Genomic DNA, 23569 nt, shown 5'->3' on the forward strand with positions numbered 1-23569 from the left:
ACAGATTGGGTAATTATAGTGTGGTGCCTGCCCTCTGTGGAGGAGAGTTAGTCGGAAATGTGAAAATGGATGACAACAAAATGGCCTCAAAGGGGTCTAAATCGGCTCCCAGGACTGAGGTGACAGATTCGGCCCTTACAAATGAGGACACGGCCCTACAATTAGATATGACCGAGGTGCTTAATTGATAACAAACAGAGCAGCGGATGACAGAACCAAGGAGGCGGGACGTGGAAAAAGAGAGAGGAAGGCAAAAAAAAATAAAAGATAAATACTAAAAAAAATACGAGAGGATGAGACGGTGTGACAGACAGATCAGAACAATATGAACATTTGATGCTGAGGCGCTTTATTCCAGCTTAGCCCCTCATAATACTGTCTGAATCTGTAGAAAGAGACCCAGCGAAGGAATCAGTGAGTGAACAAACGCAAAATGAGAAAGAGAGAGAGAGTAGTATCAGCCAGACTAAGAGGGGATAACAATAATACTGCATATAAAACCATCAGATATTACACCTCTTATTCCCCGACGCTCAAACGCGACACTAATCTTATTTATATAAGAGCTTTAGGGGTTGCAGCGAGCCAGCTAACTGCGCTGATAAAGAGGGGCGTTTTACTGGGCTGTTTTTTTTTTTTTAAAAGGGAGCAGAGGGGAGCGGAGGGGAGAGCAGCGGCAGACGCTAAGTACCCGATACTGACTGATATTTGGGTTTCCTGCAAATAAATCAGAGATTAAGTTAACTGGCACAGAGCAACGGTTTTTTCCCCCCAGCACATTAAGAGACCGACTCATGTTTGTATGGAGTCTGACTTGACCAGGGCGGGTTCCTGTCGCACTACATAGCCGGGGATGGACGGGAATATGCGTCTGTTGTGGGGAAATAAATGCAGTGAATGAAGTGCGAGGTAATGCCCATCTAAAAAACGTAGGTAGTTTTAATATTTCCATTAAACCTAAAGATCTCAAGCTTTATTGTTTAGTGTTAATATTTCTGGCTGTCAGCCTTAAAATATTTACAATTTCACATAGACCCAAAAATATCTAGTTGTATTGAATAGAATTATGATTAAAATGTCAAAAGTATTTCTTTTAATAATTTTCTACTGAAAAACATATTAATTAATGGTCTTACAATGCCTTCTGAAAATATCCATTCCCTGTAGAGGACAACAGACAACAGTTGTTTTCCTAGCTATTACATTATCACTCGAATCAGATCAGTTTAAAACAGTGTAAAATTACATCAAAAATAAAAATGTGTATCTTTAACATTCATAATAAATACATCTTGTTGTAAAGCTCAACAAGTTATTATTTGCCCTTAACTTCTCCAGACAGATTTTATTTCACAAGAACAATGTCAAAAATGCCTCAATAAACTTGAAAGGTTGATGAACATAGTGGGCTGAAACAACATAGTGAGACATGATGATGGCAGTATGATGCTGTGGGGATTTTCTCTTTTCTCTACTTGACTGCAAGATGGATGAGGCTAAATGCATGACAAGCACGAATGAGAAAGTGCGAGGTGCTGAAAAAGACTCTTGAGATGGGCAGAATTATTTAAACAAGACCACATTCATTTGTTAGAGTGGACTAGTCAAAGTCCAGACCTAAATTCAATGAGAATTTGCGATAAGATTTGAAAATCAATGTTCACGTCCGATCTGACTGAGCTTGAGCCATTTTGCAGCTGTATTCTAATGTCAGTGTGAATGAAAGGTCGATCAACAAAGTATTCACAGAAGAGGGTTGAAAACAAATCCAAATTTCCCTTTACAGACATAAAACTCCTAAAAACTGAGATTTGCAGTTGTGAAGTGAAAATGCATGAGAAAATGTAAACAAAAAAGTAGGCAGAATTTTGCAAGGCACTGAAAGCCAAACACTGAATATAAAATTTCTTCCAATTACCACATGAAGTATGATCGTCTTAAGTCACATCCGCATGTTTTGTTTCAAATTTAACATTTTGATTACCTGTATTTGTTTAAGTTACAATTGTAAAATACGTTTTCTGATACTATATTTGGTATTTTCCAAGTTATGAAGAAATTCTCAGAAAGACTCCAGGAGATAATCAGTCATTTGAAAAGTTTACTCCTTTGATAAGTTTGTAAAACTGTCATACATCTGTGAGCAACAGATCATTTATAAAAGTGTGAAATCTGAAAATTTCAGGGATTAGTGAATGAGTAGTCTGGGCAAAGCCTTCTGAGGACCTGGCAGCCGATCCTGTTGATTTACTTCAGAGGTACACTCATTGCATGAACCAAAACAATATATATATAAATATATATATATTTATCTGGGTGTTTTCAAATTATCTGTCCTTCTTTATCTTTGGCAACACCAAAAATACTTTATTAACAATCAGTCTCACAGATTCAAATTAAAGCAGTATAGCATTTTTATTTTAGGTTTTGTTAAAGCTATGAGGGGTGCAATTTCCCGTCAGCATTTGCCAACAATACTGGCAGCCACACGCAGGCGGAAATATGCTAACATCTTGAGAAATCAACATAATTAGTTTCACACTTGTCTCATAACACAAATAACACCCCAAAGTCTTGTGTTAGAGAGGCGTCGAGAGTTTCAAAAGGGCTAATTAATCACGCAAGAGACAACTGTGAGTTTATTGGCAAAGACGCAGCAGCGACATCTCCACCCCTTCGCCTTCCCTCGGTGTTGCCAGCGACGATAGATAGGAAGGGAAGACAACAGTTTCGCTTCAGGATGTCTGAAGCGATACTGTATGAGGCCTCATTCGGAAACAGACGAGCTGGCGCTCAATTCAGCTATCACAAAAAAATTTGATTTAATTAGCAAGCTCTATCAAGACCTATTTAGGAGGCGCATAAAAAAAAGGGAGGGAGGTGTTGTGGGCTCGACTTGGCTGACGAATGACCTAATTGGTTACATTATCAACTCATTATCAAAGGCTAATTAGGGAGTTACAGAAGAGCACCAACAATGAAAAAAAGAAAAAGAGCCAACCAATCAGTAACCTCCCCCAACAGTTCCTCCTCCCCCCCAATTTAACCCAACACTAAGTGTTTCATTTGAACAAAAGCTTTCTATTTTTCATTTTGCAGAGGAGTAGGGGGCTTAGAAGGACCTCTATTGTTAGCTGGGAAACAATGGAGGGCCGTGTCATGGTGGGGAGGAGGGTGTCATGCTGAGCATTTCTGGAAGAGGTAATGGCTTCCATGCTATCTGCGAGTCCATTCTATCAAGTCGATGGCGCGTTATTGAGTTCTGCGGGCAAGTTAGTAAGTTACAAAGAGTTTGGTGAGTGCGGGGGGGTTGCCCTCATTAACCCCCTACGCCTCGGCCCAATCAGCCAAGCAGCAGGTTAAAGCAACAACACAACCTAATTAGACCGAAGGACAGGGTGAGGGGTGAAATGTCAATGTGCCCCCTTGTCTTTTTTCTTTCTCGACTCTCTTTCACTCTTTGCAGACAATGAGCTGCTGCTCTCTTGGTCGCTGAGGCTAAAAAAAAAAAGTGCTTGAAACAGTTTGCTGTGAATGAGCATTAGCTTTGTTACAGATCTGTGATGACGATCATCGGCCGGTATCTGTTGAAATCAGTGAACCAGATATGAGCAGATTCCCATTGTGGCCATTCACAAAGGGGTTCACGCAGGCTTCCTAAATCTGCTCAAGACGTTTAAAAAGAAGGTGAAAGAGTCAAAAACAGAAGGCATACATTATTTTTACTCAATTTCTGAAATGTTTAAAATGTGTGCAGGATGAGGACTTCTCAAAAGCACTCAGAAGTTCATGGTTTGACAAAAAAAAAAAAAGCGTTGCTCTGTTGACTGTTAATATGGGAGAAGGTGAGATTTTGCTATATCAAACTATTTTTTCTTGCTAGCCTGAAGTGTAAAAAGTGCTAACATCCTACTTTTAGCATAGAACTTTTTTAACTATGACATCAGTTAGAGGCCAGAGACATGAAGAAGGAAGTTTGGTCATTTTCAATTTTATCTCAAGAGTTTATCACCAGATTTTCACTTTGTTATCCATGTATCCCTCTGCTGCTTCAATGTGATGGTGAGAAAAAGAGTTTTCTACAAAATTGTTACTGCTTGTTGTGCTTTGGACAACCTATGTCCTAGAGGACTCCATTAAATATTATTGTACATACTTATTTGTACTTATTTTTTTCAAGTTCTCACACACATAAACAAATAGAGCTGGTCAACCACGAACAAATGAGCTCTACAAGAATACTACATTATAATGTTTTGTGTGCATTTGTGAACAGAAACTAACATCTCAAAATCAAGCAAGTCATACAAATTAATCTAACACATTCAAAAGCTTAGGTTTGTTATTTAAATGGACAGTAGACCCTCACACATTACATTTAGTGTTAAATGGTGGGAGCAATTTAAATAATCTCGTCATCAACTACAGAGTGAGAAATTATAAAGTATAAAAAGAATAAACTAATGATTTTTTAAAACTCCCAAACTAAAAGTAGAGTGGACATGAATCAGCAGGTCAATTTAGTAAATTCTTACTAACGTAGCTGTATTTGAATTCTTAAGAATAAATCAAATACAAATTAAGAAAAAAAAACGTTTCTTTATTATTATTATTATTATTATTATTATTATTATTATTATTATTATTATTATTATAAATGTGGGACCAAGCAGGGAAGCAAAACTGTCCAACATGTTACATTGTTGTAAAAATGTAACATTGTTGCAACAATGTAACATTTTTGCAATGTTACATTGTTACAATGTTGAAGAAAAACACAGCTTTTGTCACACTTCAGGTGGGATGTTTCTGTGTTTATGCCTGATTTTTGGGGATTAGTTGGCAGTAATTCATTAGGTCCAACAAAAACACATGTTATTTGTCTGTTCAATTTAGAATTGAAATCCCCATTTTCTGGGGAAAAGCCTGAAAGAATTTGCGTTAGAAGCATAACAATTTGTTTACAGTTTATTCTTTTAAATAATATGTTTTATTGAAAAAAGTACAAGCAGCTTGAAGTAGCCGGAAGAGGACACCTCCATCTGTTTGATCCATTCCGTCTCACACAGTAAGAGGAACAGGCAGAAATTAGTGTACTCATCTCTTTACACCATTTCTAAATAAGAGAGAAGTTTCACTCCAACCTGTTTGATTGGAAAAAAAAAATCTTAAATTTATTGTTGACCTTCTATCTAACCAGCCCCTCCTCTTTCCTCTCTGCCCCCTCTTCCCTCCACTCTTTCAAGGTTCACCGGCTTGACTCCACCTTTTCAATTCGGCTTCCCTGCAGCCCTGCCTATTAGTGGGGAGGGAATTGGAAGCGGCGCTATCAGTGTGATTGAGGGACAGAGAGGAGCATGAGTGAGTGTTTTTGTGTTTGTGCTGCTGAAGCATGGAGCAAAAAAAAAGGAGGGGGGGGGGTGCCCAACTTTAAAAGAGGAGAAAAAAAGACAGGAAAAGACACCTACAAAAACACGTGGAAGAAAGAGCAAGTTAGAGGTAGATGAGAGGAGAGGCAAAAGGCCGAGCGGAGGCCATGGAGGTTGTGAAAAGACAGGGGCCCACACTGAGATCGCACCTGCTCTCTGACATGAACACACACATACACACACTTTTGTGGGTTACAAGTCATGTGCAAATGCAAGTAAGAAGGGTTTAACAGTGAATGAACAACTAAAATAGGGTGCATGGCACTAAGGGGCCTGCAGGAAGCTTTTCTAAAAGGTGCTGGTGACTGAGTCGATATCTAATCCTCTGGAGGCCAAATATTAATCAGTTAGGCCTAATCTGTTTAATGTCAGTAACACAATATGGTAATCAATTTAAAATGTCATTTTAACTCTAAGGTTTTATGTTTTGGAACATAAATATTCACACTTTCTAAACCTCTAGTTCTTCTATAAATGGTCCAACAGGATGGGATTTTTTTTCAGAACTTGCTGTGGCTCGCTTTTTGCCAATTAAAGTAAAAATGCAATATTATTTTATGATACACCAATTTTAGGTCTTAAAAAAATTGAATGTTATTTTACCAGATAGATAATAAAAGAAGAATGATCGATTGCCGGTGATGCTAGAATAATGGCATGACCAGGTTCATTAGTGCGTCCAGAAAATATTAACACAGCTTCCACATTTTGTGACAGATTAAAAATGTATTACATTTATTTTTTCAGTGAATCAGGCTTTTTTAAGCTAATTTATTAAAAATAAAATATCAAAACCAAACAAAAAAAATCTTCTGAAGAGTTATTTTGTAGATTTATTTTGGGAGATTTTCAACCATTTTTCATTGTAGATCTTCTCATGTGAAGCCAACTTGAACACTTATTAATAAACAGTCATTTTTTTGTGCTTACATAATTCTCAATTGGATTTGGAGCATGTGCTCCAGCTGCAGTCAAAAATATTCACAGAGTGATCCTTAGCCACTCTATTGTTATGCTAACTGTGTGCTTTGGGTCACTGTTGTGTTGGGAGACTAGTTAGTCTTATTCTGAGTTTCTGGGCATTTTGCATTTGGCTGCTGTCATCTTATCCTCTGTTTAGACTTGCCAACTCCTCCTGCAACTTTAAAACATCACCAGAGTATAATGCAGCCACCACCATGCTACACAATATGGACAAAGTAAGTCAAGTGAAAAGTAGTGCCTGTTTTTATTCAGTCAAGATGCTTGGCATTCAGGCCAAAAGCTTTTATTTTAGTTTCTTCAGACTAGATGGTCTGATAACCTCTTGTAGATAGTTTTCAAATGTTCTGGCAACCGAGGTAGCTTTATGCAAAAAGTTGGGCCACCAGGGTAATTTTCTGTATAAAATAATGTCAACCTAAGTAGTTTTCTGTAAAAATAATGACAACTTAGGTTGATTTTTGCAAAAGTTTTACAAGCGTAGGTAGTTTTCTGCAAAAATCTGTAAGACATAAAAGGTTTAAAAACGAAATATCTATAACTTACACCTTAGTTTTGTTTTAAGTGCCACTGTTTTGTGGGACTTAAGTTCAGTTTATTTATTATGTTTACTTTATTGCACTTTATTTGTTGAGGCATAAAAGGATAAAAATCTACATAGTTGAAGCTAAGCTTAAGTCCGGATTAACAATGGATAGATGTTAAATTTTTTTGTGAGTTGAAAACCTTAAATTTTATAAGAGTGAAATGAAATGCAGTTATCTTTTTACGGTAACACAGAAGGGACAAACACTAATTGGTATGAAACTAGTCTAAAATATTTATGGTGATTTAATAGCGACTCCGTCTGCCGACTTTTGCTCTTCACACAAATTTTCCAGTGCACCAATTTTCCTTTCTGTGCACCACCTAAGTCCGTTTACCAGTTCCAGGACTCGACCAAAGCCCTTCAGTGTCAATACCTTGAGAAATAAATTGATCTGGTTTAGGGTGAAACATGTTTTAGTGCTGAAAATGATCAAATGTTACAATTCATACAGATACCGAGTGACATTCAAAGTCCAGCACTGGGCCTGATTAGCACATCTTAAGGGCGACACCAAGTAAAGCAAAGATTGTAGCACAAGTTCTGCTTTTGTCTTCTCATTCTGCACCTTCTAAGTTGTGCTGGCCTGCCTTAATCAGTTTTTATGTGTAACACAGAAGACTATTACCAGTCTTAAATGTTATGGTTACATAAGCAAGAAACAGCAGTGTGCATGTGAGCAGATAGAGGTGATAGAGGAAAAACAGAATCATTTTATCCAAAACACAAGTATTCACAAAATGGATGTGAGCTCAAAACTGTGCATGTCATTCAAAATCACAAATATTTACAATTTTCAAACAGGAATTTCAGTCAACACTATTTAAAAATTTGTTATACAGATTTTAGTCCTGTTTTACTTTCAAACCACTGAAATCAAAAATGTCTTTTAGCTCACCATGAACAAATCTCGAGCTTCCAAATCAACAGCGAGGAGGAAGGCCTTCTCAAAACGCTGATGCCTGCAAAGAAAGCAGAGACAATAAGAGCTCGAAAACTAAAGCCGACTAATATCTGTTTAACAAAAGCAACTAGAGGAAATTTATAGATGAATCAGCCTGACGTACATCTTTCTCCGAGCTTTACATAAATTCACAGATATGCACTCTGCCAATAAGAGAACAGTAAATAGTGAGTACTTTCGTTACAATCCAGAATAAAGCCAGGAGAAAGAGGAGAGAAAGACAGAGAAAGGGAGAGAGAGAAAGATGCAAAACAGCCTAACTTTCCCTGTCTATATCCAACATGAAACAAGTAAACAAGCAGAGAGTGGAGGCTTTCTTTATTTGATGCTGATGGAGAGAAGAAGAATGCAGGTAGGTGATAAGAGAGGAGGAAGGAAGCCAAACACTCCAGCTCTGGAACAGGGAAGGAAAACGGAGGTAATTGCTAGATGGAGAGCTGTGAGCGGCAGTGTGTGGGAACAACAGGGTCTATTTCAGTCAAACAGGCGTTTCAAAAGGCTCTCATGGCAGAAGGGAAAATGAAACAACAGTTAAACAGGTCTGAGTGAGCGCTGCTCTGCCTCGTGAATGACTCAAAGCTGCATCAGCGCGTGTGTGACTGATGACATTCAAAAGCGACGTCCTTTTTTTAGAAATGTTGAAATAAAAAGAAGCGAGAGGTAAATAGAGAGTGTTAAATTTGTTTCTTTCACTGGTTGTCATTTTTGGACACTTGTTATTCTTTCCTGAACACTGATAAGCTCAACAACGTGCTCCAGTAGTGTTTTAAAAATACTCTGTATATGGGTTTTTACACTGCACATCACTAAACTGCAGCCGACCTGGAGGTACAGCTTTGTTTTATTTCAAAAAGTGCTCTCTAGAAGCTAGACCTGTCACAATAACACATTTTGCAGGATAATAAATTGCCCCAAAAACTATTGCGATAAACAATAATATTGTTATTTTGAGACCATTTTCAACTAATACAATAATGATGATGGCATATCAAGAAAAGTGTACTCTAAAAGATGCAAAATCCATTAATTTCTAAACAATATTTAACACTGGAACTGGAAAATATTTTACATATATGAAATAAAAAAAACAAAGCAACTACAATTAAAATGGATAATTAAGCTTTTGTAAACAAAATTGCATTTTAAGAAATATTAGTCATTCAGCTTAGGCAGGGAAAACAGGCAAACGTGGCAGGTAGTGCAACCTAACTAAATCGTACTGGGTTTCAAATATTTGCAGTGTTTTTCCAACAATATCAAAGGAAAGCATCTCTCTAACAAAAGTTAAAGAGAAATTATTGAGCTCACTTTAATCTACCATGCAACTAGTTGATTTATTGCTTACTGTGTCAGGTCTAACAGAAGCTGAACTGGATCTCACAAAACTAATTTCTCTCTCAGTGCATTAAATTAAGAGTAAAGCAGCAGCAGCATGATGGAGACGGTTGCGTTACCTGAGGAGGTGGTGAAAAAGGCGGCGAGCGTACTTGGTGACCGGCTCCCTGTACTCCAGAATGACCGTATCGGACAGAGGGACAGCCGGGGTGTAAAACACCCGCAGGGCTGCTTCCAGCTGGGCTGCACAAACGTTGGGAATGTCAACACACCGAAAACACACAAACTCTTAAAAAGTTTTTTTTTTGGTCTAGTAGTTCAAATCTTAGTACACTTGAACTAAGATGAAAGTAACTTAGATGAAATGTCTATGTTATAAGCTAAATAATCTGCCACTGGAACTAGTGCTTTTTAAAATCAATACTAAGAAATTATTGGCTTAAAATAAGCTCCTATATCTTGCTGAAAAGTTACTTGTAAGTTGGTTCAATTGGACTAAGATATTTGCACAGGAACTAGACAAAAATAATATTTTGTAAGATTTTGTGTTATTGCAGCGTGCTGACAGTAAGGCCAAAAATAAAATGTTAATTAAGGGGTGTTTTTACAGCACAACAATCTGGCATTTTAACAGAGATTGCAGACATCCACAGGACTAGAAAGATTTTCAATGGAAAATATTTTAATTAACTAACAACGAAATTTTCTGATAGTCGTGGTAGGATAAAACTAGTGGTGTGACCCACACCCTCACCTTCCCTGTCTGCGTTGAGCGGCAGTCTCAGCAGGTGGTTGGTCACACAGCTCAGGCCTTGGTAGCTCTCATCCGCCATGGTGCTCCAGTCCATGGCCTCCAGGATGCCCAGCGCCTCTCTAACCTGACCGCAGCGGAGCCGCTGCTGCAACAACTCCACATGGCCCAGCTGACCTCCAGTTAGAGCTCCTGCCATGTAAGGTCAGAGTTCACATTCAGAATCAGTTTTATTGGTCAAGACCGTGTGCGTGAACAAAGAGTTTCAGATCAGTGTACACATGTAACATATGAATATTAAACTTTAGGGAAATAAAAGAAGGTTAAATGGACAATATGTATAAGTATTTTCAGCCATTTTTTTCTTTTGTTTTTTTTATAAAGAAAGTAAAAATAGTGATTGTTGTGACATTACAAATATGCTTATATGTAATTAAACAGTTATTCTACAGGATGTGTGAGGTCTGCAGAAATGTTAGTTGCCTTTTTTTTTTTTACTCTAGGCTAGCTCTAAGTCCTGGATGGAGGGAAAGTCAGCTCTTCTCAACCCCCTACGCACATGTTCACACCTGGTCACGCCCCTCTGTGTCTCTTGGCTCCGCCCATTTTGGTAGAATTCTTCAAAGCTGGTTTGGGGACGGGGTTATGTTTTTACATTGAGGTTAGTTCCACTTTAAATGCTTTTGTGAACTGAAAAACTGGGTTTATGAAGTTACTGTTAAGACAGTGTCAACACGAACGAAAACTAATGTAGAACATTTCTGGATTATCTAATTATTTTTGTTTCCCTTACGGATGCTAATACATGTGCTACAAATACAAAATACTGTGGCAGTGTTGAAACTTCTCCTTAGTAATGCTGAGAAATAAGAATAGAGCCTATTTATCTACACATGTAGTGCCATCGTGGACGACCTGCAGAGGCATTGGAGGTTGTCTTTCTTTTGATATCCTGACTGTCAGATGAAATCAACAAAGTCGATTGTTTATGCTTTTGTTGTATGTGATTGTTCATATGAGCAGATCGGTACTCTACTGAATGACAATGTTTTGTATTGCCAGTGGCAGAGGTGTCTCAGTCTGTCCAGGAGAAGGTCAAAGGTACGTATAATTTGTGATATTTCAAAGCCACGTTACAGGAAATGAAAGTGTTGAATCCAACAGGTAGTAAATAATGTTCCTCTGTGAGCGAATCACAACAGTGTATAGTTAATGCTGGGTTATAGAAGAGCAGAGGGAATGCTTTCATCAAATCAGAAATCATAAGCTGATTTAAATTGTTAAAGTCCTTTAACGCCCTCTGAGGTAACTGACTGCTATGTTTTCTCCTTTTTAACATTGAGACACACCTTTATAACATTTTAATGTGTTTGTTAAGATGATATTAGTATCTAAACTAGATTTAAATCAAAAACTCATAAACAATACACACACCTCCTTTTCCCTCAAAAGGCCTAGCCAAGTAAGAAGTTTGTTGTCAATCTGTTTTTGCCTGGTTAAATAAAGATATAATAATAAAAACATTAATAAAGAGACACTATTAATCTCCATTGTGAGATTATATAAGTAAAGGGTGTAATAGACAGATAAACTGACACTAATGATTGAACTGAGGCCTATTGTTTTTATAATTTCTAGTTTGGAAGGGCTTCATTTGATCAATTTCATCACAATATGGGTTGCACTTCATACACAATTCATACTTTAGATTATAATTTATGTTATAATTAATTTATAATAATTTATTATAATTTTAGTTTATAATTTAGTTTGATTTATGCAGAACCAAAACATGTTTATTACAAAGATTTTTAAAGAAAATTGCTTTCTTCTGAGGTAAAACAACATCTAGATTAACTGAGAAAAAAATAGTACATAGATTATATAAAACAACCTGTTAAAAAATACAAAAAAAAGGTTTTGAGTGGCAGCCCTCTTTGAAAGTCGTAGCTTTACCCTGCATCATCCACAGCTGATGATCTACAGGATTCCATTTTTTTTTAGCTGAAATACCATTTTGTCTGCTAGCCACTGTTCAAAATTGATATGTTCAAAAGATGAATCAAAGGAAATTAGAACAAACTGTGACCTAGGTGCCAATTTATGCCTTGAATGATTCGCAGGTCAGTGTTAAGCAGCTTAAAAAGAAACTTTCCTCTGAAAATTGCCAAAGAGACCAAGCAGAAAGCCTGAAGAACTGTTGATTAAGACAACTTTAAAGGATTACCTGGATGTTTGACGCCTTAGAAGGTACAAATACGAAGAAAAGTTTATTGCACAGTATTGTTTATTAGACATTTGGCAACAACGCTTTCTGATGTAACGATAAAATACTTACTAAAAAGAAGGTTGTGATTAGTGAGCGTAGCGTTGGCTACACAGGTTTACTGTCGGTGCAGCAGGCTGCTGGATGTCTTGTTAAAGAAGTTGTGTGTATTCGTGTGTGTATGAGTCAGGTGGGGGCTAGTGGGTGGTGGTAAGGGCAATTAAAATGACAAGCTGGCAATTAGCAATCCTCCAAATCCCCTAAAGAGATGGCTAATGTGGCTAATACATCGGCTTGTTTGTGTTTGAGGGTGCTGTTTGTGTGTGACTGTGTGCAAAAGGGCTGGACCTGGGCGTCCACTGCAGCTCTAACTAAACTTTGAGCAGAAACAATAGATCATCGTGGCATTAAGGTCTTGTTAGCTTCCTCTCACACCTGTCTACACTAATTCAATTGGCCAGTTGAGAGAAAAATACTACTAGTAAGCATCAAAGAAGAGACTGCAATTACACTGTCAGCAAAATGTTCAACTCAAGAAACAGTCAAATTATGCAAACAGGACAAAAATATCTTATTTGGTTCATTTCAAATAATTATGGAGCAAATTAAATTCAATGTTCCATTGAAGTTTAAAGTTTACAATGAGAAAAAAAAATCTTAAATCTGCTCTAAGGTTTCACTAGTTACAGCTTCACTGAAGGGGAAACCACTAGAATAAATACAGCAACCAAGACTGATAATCTCTGTTATTGCAAAATAATCTGAAACATAAAAAAAAAAAACTGAACTAAAAACTGGCAGAACAAAAAAATCAAGAGCTGGTACTGAGATCTTGACTTCTGTAGAGACTTCCAATTTTACCATGAGATGTGCATGCCACCTTGAATCAGGAATCCTTATATTGAAGGGGTCAAAGTTCACCTGCCATTGTTACATCTATTAGCATCCAAGCGAGTGGGTCATGTAGCCAAATTAGCAGATATGTGTCAAAGTGGCACTCTACTCAACCATTCATCCATGACGGTTAACGCGTCAAAACGCAGGAAGTGGTCGGTTTGAAAGGGTGATTTGTTGGCAAAAATAGGTTGATAGAAAAACGGGAACTATTTTGAGAAAAGACAAAGATAAAAACATTCAAAATATTCATGGTCTCTACAGGCAATAGCACTCTCCAGGAAAACTATCTACAGTTTATGATAGTTTTAGGCCCAACCTTTGCTCTTCTTAAGCTGATATTCCTGTTCTTCCATGAGGAAAAAAGTCTACTTGTGATCTTGGTTTGTTATACCAGTGTCATAGCAGCAGATGGATAACAGCACTACTGACATAGACAAAAAAAAAATTACTGAAAAGAAGAGCTTTATGAACATAGCTTTAGTGCTGGGATAAGGATTTTCCCTTATAAAACTGCCTTTGACATTTTAGTCTTTTGTTCCCCAGTTAATTACATCTTCAGAACATGTTTGACTTATGGAAACAAAGGAAGGTCAAACAAAGGCAGAAGGGGAAACTTATAAAACAACTCCACTGTAATTTTAATTTAGAGATTACTATAAAATGATAGTGTTTATCCACAAAGTGGGCATGTGTGTCAGCTTTACAAAAGACACAACATAAATTTTGCATTGAATATCTGTAGAAAAATGTAACACAAATAGATTTTTAAACCCTGTATAGGAGAAATTATCTTCCAATGCAGGATTAATCATTTTCACTCTGAGATGTGCTACAAGTGCTTCGACTGACCATAAAATTGCACAAATTGCAATTATTAAAAATAAATTTGCTTAATGGAAACATGCTAGTTGCTAAAAAAAGAAAAAAAAACAAACATGTTTTTTTTTTGCCTGCATCAAAATTAATGTATTTCACAAAACTGCAATGGAAACACTCATTGCGTTTCATATTTAATAGAAACACCGCAGTTGCGAACTTGTTTTTTTCCCCGACATAGACAGAATATTGACAAAGTTTTGAGTGTATTTGTAATGGAAACGCAGCTACTGAACTCGCACAAAACTCTCCAATGAAAAATCTCACTTGCTTTCAAATTTACTTGGCTCTCCATCAAAAGTAAGTCTGCACATCACTCAGATATTTTCTCCTTCTGTTGGAATCTAACACCTGTTTTCTCAGGTGTGTTTTCTCTGCTTACATATTATCCTTGGTCATTGGATGGATTATCAAAATCAGTTGTGAGCATTTTGGGAAATTAATTCATCAATGTGAATTACAATGAAAGTGTGAACCAAAAAAAGAATACTATTGTTGAATGAAAGCTGATATGCTGCCTGTATGATGCCTGATTCAAATTTTGATCGTGTGACACTTATTTTTCAGATTAATAGCTGATTTTTGGTTAAATGATTTTTTTTTTCATGTAGCTTTGGGATCTTTCTCATTTTTTTACACACTCTGTGCACACTGAGTTACATCATTATGTCCTTTACCCATCTGAAATGTTTTACTTCGTTCCAGTGCTGGGGGGTTTAGGGGAGGAACGACTATTTTCCCTTTGGTGCAGCACATTTCGTGGTCGGCTTCCCTACACCGTGTATCGGTGCAGGCCCAGTAGCGGCCAACGTGTGCCCAGATGAGATAACGTGGTGCAGGCTGGGGGGTGGGTGTGGGGGTGGTGCTAGGGAGGCCTGCCTCCAGAGGGGGGAAAAAAAGGGAGAACTTGGAGCATGGCCAAGTCTTTCTTCCACGCCGCCTTTCTGACTCGCTCCTTCTGTCATGTAGCGGGGCTGCATGAAACAAGTCAATACAGAAAGGGAGCACAAGCAACGAACAAACGGGTTGGAGAGTGTGTGTGTGCAAAGAAGCACAGAAATAGAAGAATACACACACGTGCGTGCGTATGTTGGGGGAATTATCATAGAGAAAAGACGTGCAGTGACTTCCTTCATCAGAAACCTTGGCAGGCGATCAGAGGAGTGTAAGCTATTGTTGGAAGACCCTCCCGCCCCCTTTCCTCGTGCACACACACAGATACACGCATGCATGTTCTTTACCTTCCTCCCCCACTTCAGTGTTCCTGCCTTCAAACTTCAGCATTGCTCCATGCTGCTGTGACATCTTCTTTCTAAAGTTACAATTAAAGATGCCTAAAGTGTGTGTATGGGAACCACAGCGAGTGTGTTAAAAGGATAGGTGGCTGTGGCGCAAAAAAACTTTGATTGGCAAACTTTATCTAGGGTCCCTGGGGGACTGTGCAGACACTGTAAACGATTTATCGGAAAAATGCATCCCAGAATGCACCTGGGGGGCGTGGGAGCTTGTGCCCCGGGGCGATTATTGAATGACCTCTGAGAGCATGACTCCTGCTAACCTTCCAGGCAAATTAACTTCTTTCTGCAGTGAGGAAGTGGGTTCAGATCCAGAACAGACTAGGAAGACTCGAAGCGAAGAGGGCGCCTGGTTCAAACAGAGGTGACAGTCAGTGATCTGATATTAACTGTAAATATGCAGTAGGTGATGTTGTCGTTGCAAAGTTTCAAGAGGCCAGGATCTGGTTGATCATGGCTGACTGGATTGTTTCACACTGTCAAATGATCCAAAAACCTGTCCGCCTCCCCCTAACCTGTGGTGGCGCTGCACCAAGAACCACTGAAGGAAATGACACAAAAACATCAGAGGAAGATATGAATGCAACTTCCTTTTTCACAAAATATACACAAAAATTGAGTGGTGACAGTTTTTAGCGGTTGTAGGATTTCTCTTTTGTAAGAGACCACAAGTCATTTCTCGTGCTTGAGCTAGACTTAAGAGTTTGTTTTGGTTGTATTTATCCAAAATGTCCTTCCCGCTTCCTCATAATACTTGGCATTCTCCTATGTTTTGGAACTGTACTAGAGTTCACTTCAACCGAATCGAGACCTAGTTTTTAGGGTTTTGTGTGGACTAGTTTGTTTTTACTGGTCTGAATCAGAGTTTGATTACGCATTCACACCTCCCCAACAAACTGGATTTTCTAGGCAAATGAATTAGAGTTGGATTAAAATGAACTAAACAGGGCAGCTGTGAATGCACCCTAAAGATCTTTTGTTTACTTACCTAGTCTGAATTTTAAGGCAGCTACTGGTCCTCCATTAAAGACCAAAGTCAGCATATCTGTCCCCTCCGGTCCACCATCCAAACCAGCTCCCCACTGCAGTCCAGCCAGGCCTCCAGAGCAGTTCAGGTGCTGAGTCAGTCTCAATGTGGCTGCTGGAGCGGCCTCTTCTGCTACCAACACCATGTTTAAAGGTGCCAAGCCCACATCAAAGCACATCACTTCCTCCTGCCCCCCCACCATAATGGCAACAGCCCCCGCAGGGTGCCAGGCCATGTACGAGGGAGGTGCAGGGCAGGGGGTCAAGACCGACACCGCCCGCCTCTGGTCGTAGAGCACTAAGGAGGAGTCCCTCAAGCCAAGGACCAGAATGGTCTCACATGGGTGACGAGAGCAGGAGAGAGGAGGCGATGGCAGTGGGATGGAAGTGATGGATGTGCGGTGCAGGCGCCCTCGTGCACAGTCATACACACAGGTGTCAGCGGACAGTCCTTGAGGTCCAGCGTGTAACTCCACTGTCAGCATCTGGTAGTGCTGAAGCTGGCTGAAGCAGCAGTCCAGGGGGTTGCCTGTCGTCCGGACAGAGCAAAGGAGCTGTGGTTTAAAAAAACAAGAAACACAATTTGATTCGGATAATTTAAAGTCTCAATGCACCTCTGAGCTCTCCATATTTTGCTTCTACGAACATCATTGCTGTCAAAACGTTTTTACCCCCCCAACCCCCCTCAAAAAAAAGGGTTACACCTTACATGTTGTGGCAAAAAGATCAGAGGTAAAACCAGCCAGCATTACTTTTGAGTGTTAATAAAAGATGTAGAGAGGCAGAATTACACTTCTGGACCTGGCAGTTATTTGTAAACATGTTTTAATCGAGCAACAATTTGGCTATCAGAAAGTTCTCAGACAAAACCGGTGTCAGAGTCAGATCATGTGGGATATAAAGCTCAAATAAAGCTTCAGTCCGCTTTAATCGTGTTCCAGTTAATTTGCTAGAAAGTTAAGTTCACTTGGGGAGGTGTGAACGAGAAAACGAACTCTGATAAGGACCAAAAAAGTGAACTAGGTTTTTGGTGGGATCAATGTTTAGGTCAAATGCATATGTGAACACCAAGGCTTCTCCTAAAGCTTTAAGTGGATTGTGGAGCAGGGCATACTGGGTAAATGCAATGAAAACAAACGCAAGAGTCTAGCGCTAGCAGGAGAAATGGCTTGAGGTTTTTTACCAAAGACAAAAAAGAAATAATACAACTGCTAAATTTTAGCGTCACTGCATTTTTTTAAATTTCGTGAATAAGGATGTAGTGCTGGCTGCACAGTGGCGCAGTTGGTAGAGCTGTTGCCTTGCAGCAAGAAGGTTCTGGGTTCGATTCCCGGCCCCGGTCTTTCTGCATGGAGTTTGCATGTTCTCCCTGTGCATGCATGGGTTTTCTCCGGGTACTCCGGTTTCCTCCCACAGTCCAAAAACATAACTGTCAGGTTAATTGGCCTCTCCAAATTGCCCCTAGGTGTGAGATTCACCCTGTCTAGGGTGAATCCCGCCTCTCGCCCGGAAAGTTAGCTGGAGATAGGCGCCAGCAACCCTCCGGACCCCACTAAGGGACAAGGGTGTTAAGAAAATGGATGGATGGATGGATGGATGGATGTAGTGCTTATGACTTCTCCAGATGTGTTTGTGTCACTTCCTTCAGTGGTTCTTGGTACAGTGCCACCACAGGCGAGGAGGGAAACAGGTTTTCAAAGGATTTGGTTAGTTTGCTTAATCTGTGAAAGTGACCTGCACCAGCTGAAAATAAAACACATGTTGGAACTTTGGTCCCTAATCAAAGAGTCTACTGGACTATCAGGTATGAAAACACCCTAAGACAGGAAAAGTTTGGCCTAAAATAACGTCAAACTGTGTGAAGAAAAAATTATGCCTTTTATGCAATATAGATAAATATCTGGTGTCAACAGTAAATGTGAGCCGTAGTTCTTTTCTGTTTGCAAATAATTATTCCTCAAACTAAACTTTTGAAGTGCATGTCAACATGACAAGGCAATCCATACAGACATTTCTCTACTTGTTACTATACTGTAGTATCTTTTATATGGAATAATTTTATTACTAAATTCACAGTTTTTGAACAAAAAAGGAAGAAGACCAAAAGAAAGAGAGAGCATGACAGAGATAGAACCGAGTCACCTCTTGGAAGCAGCTCTAAACCCCAAGAGATGAAGCAAAAACAAGGTCTTCCACACTGCTCATAAACACCCTGCTGTCAATCAAGACAGCTAATGATAAGAGTTCTATTTTAACTCAAGGTCAACAACATCTTCTCCCTGGGCATGGCACGGCTTGGCACAAAGTGATAAACAACCACCTCTGTTTACCTGTGCGAGGAGCCAGGAGCTCAGCATTAGAAAATGACAGCGAAATAAAACCTGCTTCGTGTGATATACAAGGAAACCTCAGAGTCCTTGGCCAAAGATGAAAATCCAGAATGATGATTATTTGTATCTGGACTACAACCAGGTTGCAGGCACAAAGACCCTGCTAAGGAAACTGACAGCTCAGAACACAGTCCATGTCACGGTTTTTGATGAAACACCCACCTTGAACCAGAAACTGCAGGAGGAGACAACAGCCCACGATAAACAGCAGTCCAACAGTCACTAACAGAGCCTTTTATAAGGGATTTCACCTTACCAAAGCCTCTATCAGAGCCTTGCATTGACCGTGGCAGCTTTGGCTAAATGAGCCCATTTCTTTTTGCCGTGTAGACAGAAAGAGGGATCGGCTGCCTGCCTGCCTGCCTTCCTTTCCTTTTGCAAAGCTGCTCGGCCCAGTTTTTTGGCAGGCATTGCCAAAAAGAGACTTAGAGGGAGGAAAGCTTTTTTCCCCCTGCCTGCCCATGGTCTACAGCAGGAAAGAAGCAGATGACTGTCCTCCCGAAAGCTTTTTTTCCTCCCTTCTCTATAATCCCCATAGAGCAAGCTCCTGCTGCTCCGCAGGGGGTGAATGCTGTGTGTCAACGTGTGTGTTTATTTTTAGGCATCAGGTAAGAGGGGCTCGATTCTGGTAAAAGGTGGTATATCCCTGGGAGAGCTACATTGCTGTGGGGACAAAGCGACATATGCATTGAATAAACAAGCATGCAAGCACAATACAGGAAAGGACCCATTGACTCAGTCTAACAGAAAGCTGTCACAGTCATCAGGACTAATTTTGGTCCCACAAATGCTTGGTTCTCACAGCAAGATTTTAAAATTGTCGACCGATTTTCAAAACCTGAGAGATTACATACATGACGATAAAAAAGACAGTTGTTTTGCCTTGTGTATTGGATTCCTCTACATGTTTCACCTCACTTTCTGATTTGCTACCTGTCACATTCAACAGGCTGTATTCTCATTTTTTCTCAGTCAAGACAATCAAACATGTTAAATATCCCCTATTTTAGACAGGAGCGGTCCTGATGACCTTCGGAGGGGACCAGGTCACTCTTAGCACACCTAACAAGTAATTACTTTAACTAACTACTATAGTAGTACTGGACATAACTACACTACTACTGCAGTTATTTACTACAAGTAACTACTGCACATAACTTGTAACTTGTAGTAACTGTAGTTACTACAAGTAACTACTGTTACTACTGTTACTTGTAGTTTGTAAATTATCCCAGCCTTTGTTTTTCTCTTTTTCAACAAAACAAGAAAATATTTCACAGCTTCGTAAGCTTTAAGGAGATGCGTGAGCTTACTTACTGTAAGTGTTTTAGTCTACAACCAGTCGTGTCTGTATGATTAATAGGCCACAGATATCAAGTAATATACAGGACTTATTCACAGCTCTATAACTTTTTCCACATTTTGTGACTTTACATATGATAGCACTGGCTTTTATTTCTGAGTAGCAGAATAAATGTTTCAAAAGCTATTATTTTCAAACTTTTTTTTGTAAAAATACTTTTCTTTCTACAATTCTCTGCTACTATGTCTTTGGCTACCAAACCAAATCTGAATAAAATGAGATGCTTATGGTGTTATTTCATGAAATAAAAAAACTGCAAAGAGTTAGACAACTTTAGCAAAGCACTCTGTAGCACTATGGTAATAAAAAATAAATAAATCAGCTCTGGACGCATTAAACCTTCTTCATATATTCTCTTTACAATTTACATAGTAGATTACAAGCATACATACAGCTAAAGCTCTGTCAGCCAGTGAACTCTCCTGAGCTTCTAGCTGAAAATGAGAATGTGAAATATATCAAATAATTCTGAGCGTATAATGTAGAAAAAGGAGGATTAAGGTCAGAAAAGGACAAAAAATATTGAAGACAGAGGGAAATGTACACAAAAGACGATAAGAAAGAGGAAATAAAAAAGAATGTGAGGCAAAGCGCAAAAGAGAAAGGAAGAAACGGAGTGAGGCACGGTGAGAAGAGATGCAAAGAGAGCGGAGACGAGAGGAGAAGGAGACAGAGAGGCAGAGAGAGACCTCTAGTAAGTAGCTTTCTCCTGGTTATTGGTTTCAGTGACTGGTCAAAACTATTCTTCTCTATTCTTCCTCCCTCCTTCTCGCCGGCACCCTTTCTCCCCCTCCGTGGCGTGAAAGATAAAGCGGACGGGCCCAACTGTGTGGCTGGCCCTTGTTCACAGCAGTGGTCTTTTGAAGCCAATTTTCCAGCTCACGGAGCAGAGAAAGACGGGGAGAGACGCGCGGAAAGAGACAGAGGGACTTGGAGGAGACCGGAGGGATGAGGGTTTGCTGAGAGTGGAGAGAGGAGGGGGGCGCAGGGTGGGACGGGGAAGTTTTGGGTATGTGAAAGAGGGTTGGAGATGGGGTACTGATGTGAGAAAATGCATTGGAACAGCAGGAGTACAGAAAAAAAACGATATTCCTCTCTAGCAGCTGCTGCCTATGAACATTAGGAGACCCAAAACTGTAGCATATTCTGACTCATTATTCTGCATCTTCCATTTCATACTTGACAAAACTTTTTTACCAAAGGACTTGCATAACTTCAATTTCTACATTGTGTGTTTTTTGTAATTTATGTCAAAGTTAATCATCTTAGCTTCAAAATACATTATCAACAGGATTGAAAACAAGTAAAAATGTGGGTTTTCTACATAGTTTAATACTAAAACGTGAGCTCACGCTAAAATCACTGCCATATTTACGAGCTAGTAAGATTTTTTTAGCAGATTTGCAATGAATTTGGTCCAAATTAATACATTTATTCTGAAATATGTTCTCACAGAAAATAAATCTTCTTAAGTCCAGCACATTGCAAAACATTTTAATTTGACAGGTATGATATCTACATCAGAACAAAGGAAATTTTCTGTTTTCATAACATGACAGTTTCTAAGCCAACATAGTGAAAAGAAATGGAGCAGCATCTTCAAAACAACAGAAAAGTTGTTATTTTTATTTCAGATTTTATCTCCTCTGCATGTTAACAGATGTACTGAAAAATTGAACAATTCAGGGTTTAAAAAAAACCCTGACATTTTCTGTGGTCATGGACACACCATACCGAAACTATCAGGTCATAATAACAACAACACTCTTTAGTGTGGATGCCCTTGCAGCAAGAGTATTGAAAGTTTACTATTTTCAACAAAATGCAGTCATGATAAAAATAAGATATTCAAAAGGAAGCTATATTTTTGTTGACATGTTCAAGTTCGTCAACTTTTCTGAACTTTTTTGTTCAGAATGGCTGAACAGAAAATGTTGCCCTGATTTATCCTTTTAAGCCTCAGTGCTACGCCATGGTAAGTGCTGGATTTGGAAATCTCATAGTTATAGCAATGATGCAATGACCTACATTATCTGGACCAGTGGTGTCCAGAGTGCGGGATAAGGGCCATTTGCTGCGATTTTGTGGAACAATTGGATCGTCAAAATTCAAATGGAGAATAGTTCATAGAACGTGAATTATTTGTCTGTTATTAACGTCTTTTCTTTCATCTTTCATTTTATACAAACAGGACCACAAATATGAACAACTTTTACTGAAAAGCAAACTCGTGAATCCATTCATTAAAGCTAGCTAAATACATAAAACATCCTCAAAGATAAAATGAACCATAATGCTACTGTTACTGTGAACAGATTAAACATTATAATCCAAGAAAATAGAAAGCTATCATCCTGAAATATTTATGGAGACATTTCGGATCTACAATTATGCACATGCTTCCTCTTTAAAAATCTGATTTTCATATTTAAAAACATTTGAAGTTTTTTTCCCACTCAGCATTTACTGCTCCTGAACGTACTGGAGCACTGGAGGAACTACTTTTACTCGCGAATTAAAGTTGGGTTAAACTTTCACCTCCATAATTTTGTTAATTTTTAATATCAAAACCCAACATAATGTTGTCTGTGTTCACAGCAGGATAAAACACTTTACAAGCTGTCAACATGTTGGAATGACACAACTTTCTATGAGCTGTCTTGCTGTGAGACCCCTGGTGAATCCGGCTGCACATTGTTCAAGGAGGTCAGTTCCTACAAATAAGTGTGTTGCTGCCGCATACAAGAAAATAGTGTTTTCATTACAGTTTTTCAAAATACGGCAACAACGGACAGGAGAACAGCGACATCATCTGATTTTGCTGTCTGTCTGTTCATTGAATACTGAAATAAACCAAATTAAAATAATTAAAAAGTTGAGCTTTCTGTTCATTTTTGTTAATTTTATGGCAGAAAATATGACGCAAACACAGATAAAACAACATCACAAGAACGGAAGAAAAGTGCTCTCATAAACATAAAAAACAAACTGAAGATATAAAATATGTTTGTTTTGTTTAGAAAGCCCTTAAATCATGAAGTTCCTGGAAATGTTTTGTGCAAGCTTATTTGTTTGGCAAAAACGATGGAGAGAAGGGTGAAAAGAGAATGATTAAAAATGCTAACCGCATGCATTAAACTGTATGTTTTCCTCTTCACCTCTCCTTACTGTGTGCTTTTGGCTCCACTTATCAGCATGGGGAGTTTGTGTGGTGGAGTGGAGGTGGAGGGGGGTTTACGAATTAAGACCACATACGAAAGAGAGAGAGAAAAAAAATCAGACTTTTTTTTAATGCCGAGAGACCGGCTAGAAAATTGGCTTAGCGCTTGCAGATAGTGAACTGAACAAAAGGAACATATATATGAGCTTGAAGTGATTGAAGTAGCTGGCGTCTCCCGCCGTTTGATTCC

General features: G+C 38.9%; 1 protein-coding gene across 5 annotated transcripts in view; it reads right to left on the reverse strand.

The window, feature by feature from the left end:
* The window catches only part of wdpcp (WD repeat containing planar cell polarity effector), an 87222-nt gene that overhangs the window by 14574 nt on the left and 49079 nt on the right, over positions 1-23569 (reverse strand). For all 5 annotated transcript variants that reach the window (XM_008428892.3, XM_017309197.2, XM_017309196.2 and 2 more), the window contains 4 exons: positions 16369-16960; positions 10050-10238; positions 9415-9538; positions 7895-7958 (listed from right to left, as the gene is read on the reverse strand). In XM_008428892.3, the coding sequence (XP_008427114.1) occupies positions 7895-7958; positions 9415-9538; positions 10050-10238; positions 16369-16960 (969 nt within the window). The remainder of the gene's footprint in view (positions 1-7894; positions 7959-9414; positions 9539-10049; positions 10239-16368; positions 16961-23569) is intronic.

Source organism: Poecilia reticulata, chromosome 15, assembly GCF_904066995.2.
Source record: "Poecilia reticulata chromosome 15, P_reticulata-male-v2, whole genome shotgun sequence".
Classification (NCBI taxonomy): Eukaryota; Metazoa; Chordata; class Actinopteri; order Cyprinodontiformes; family Poeciliidae; genus Poecilia; species Poecilia reticulata.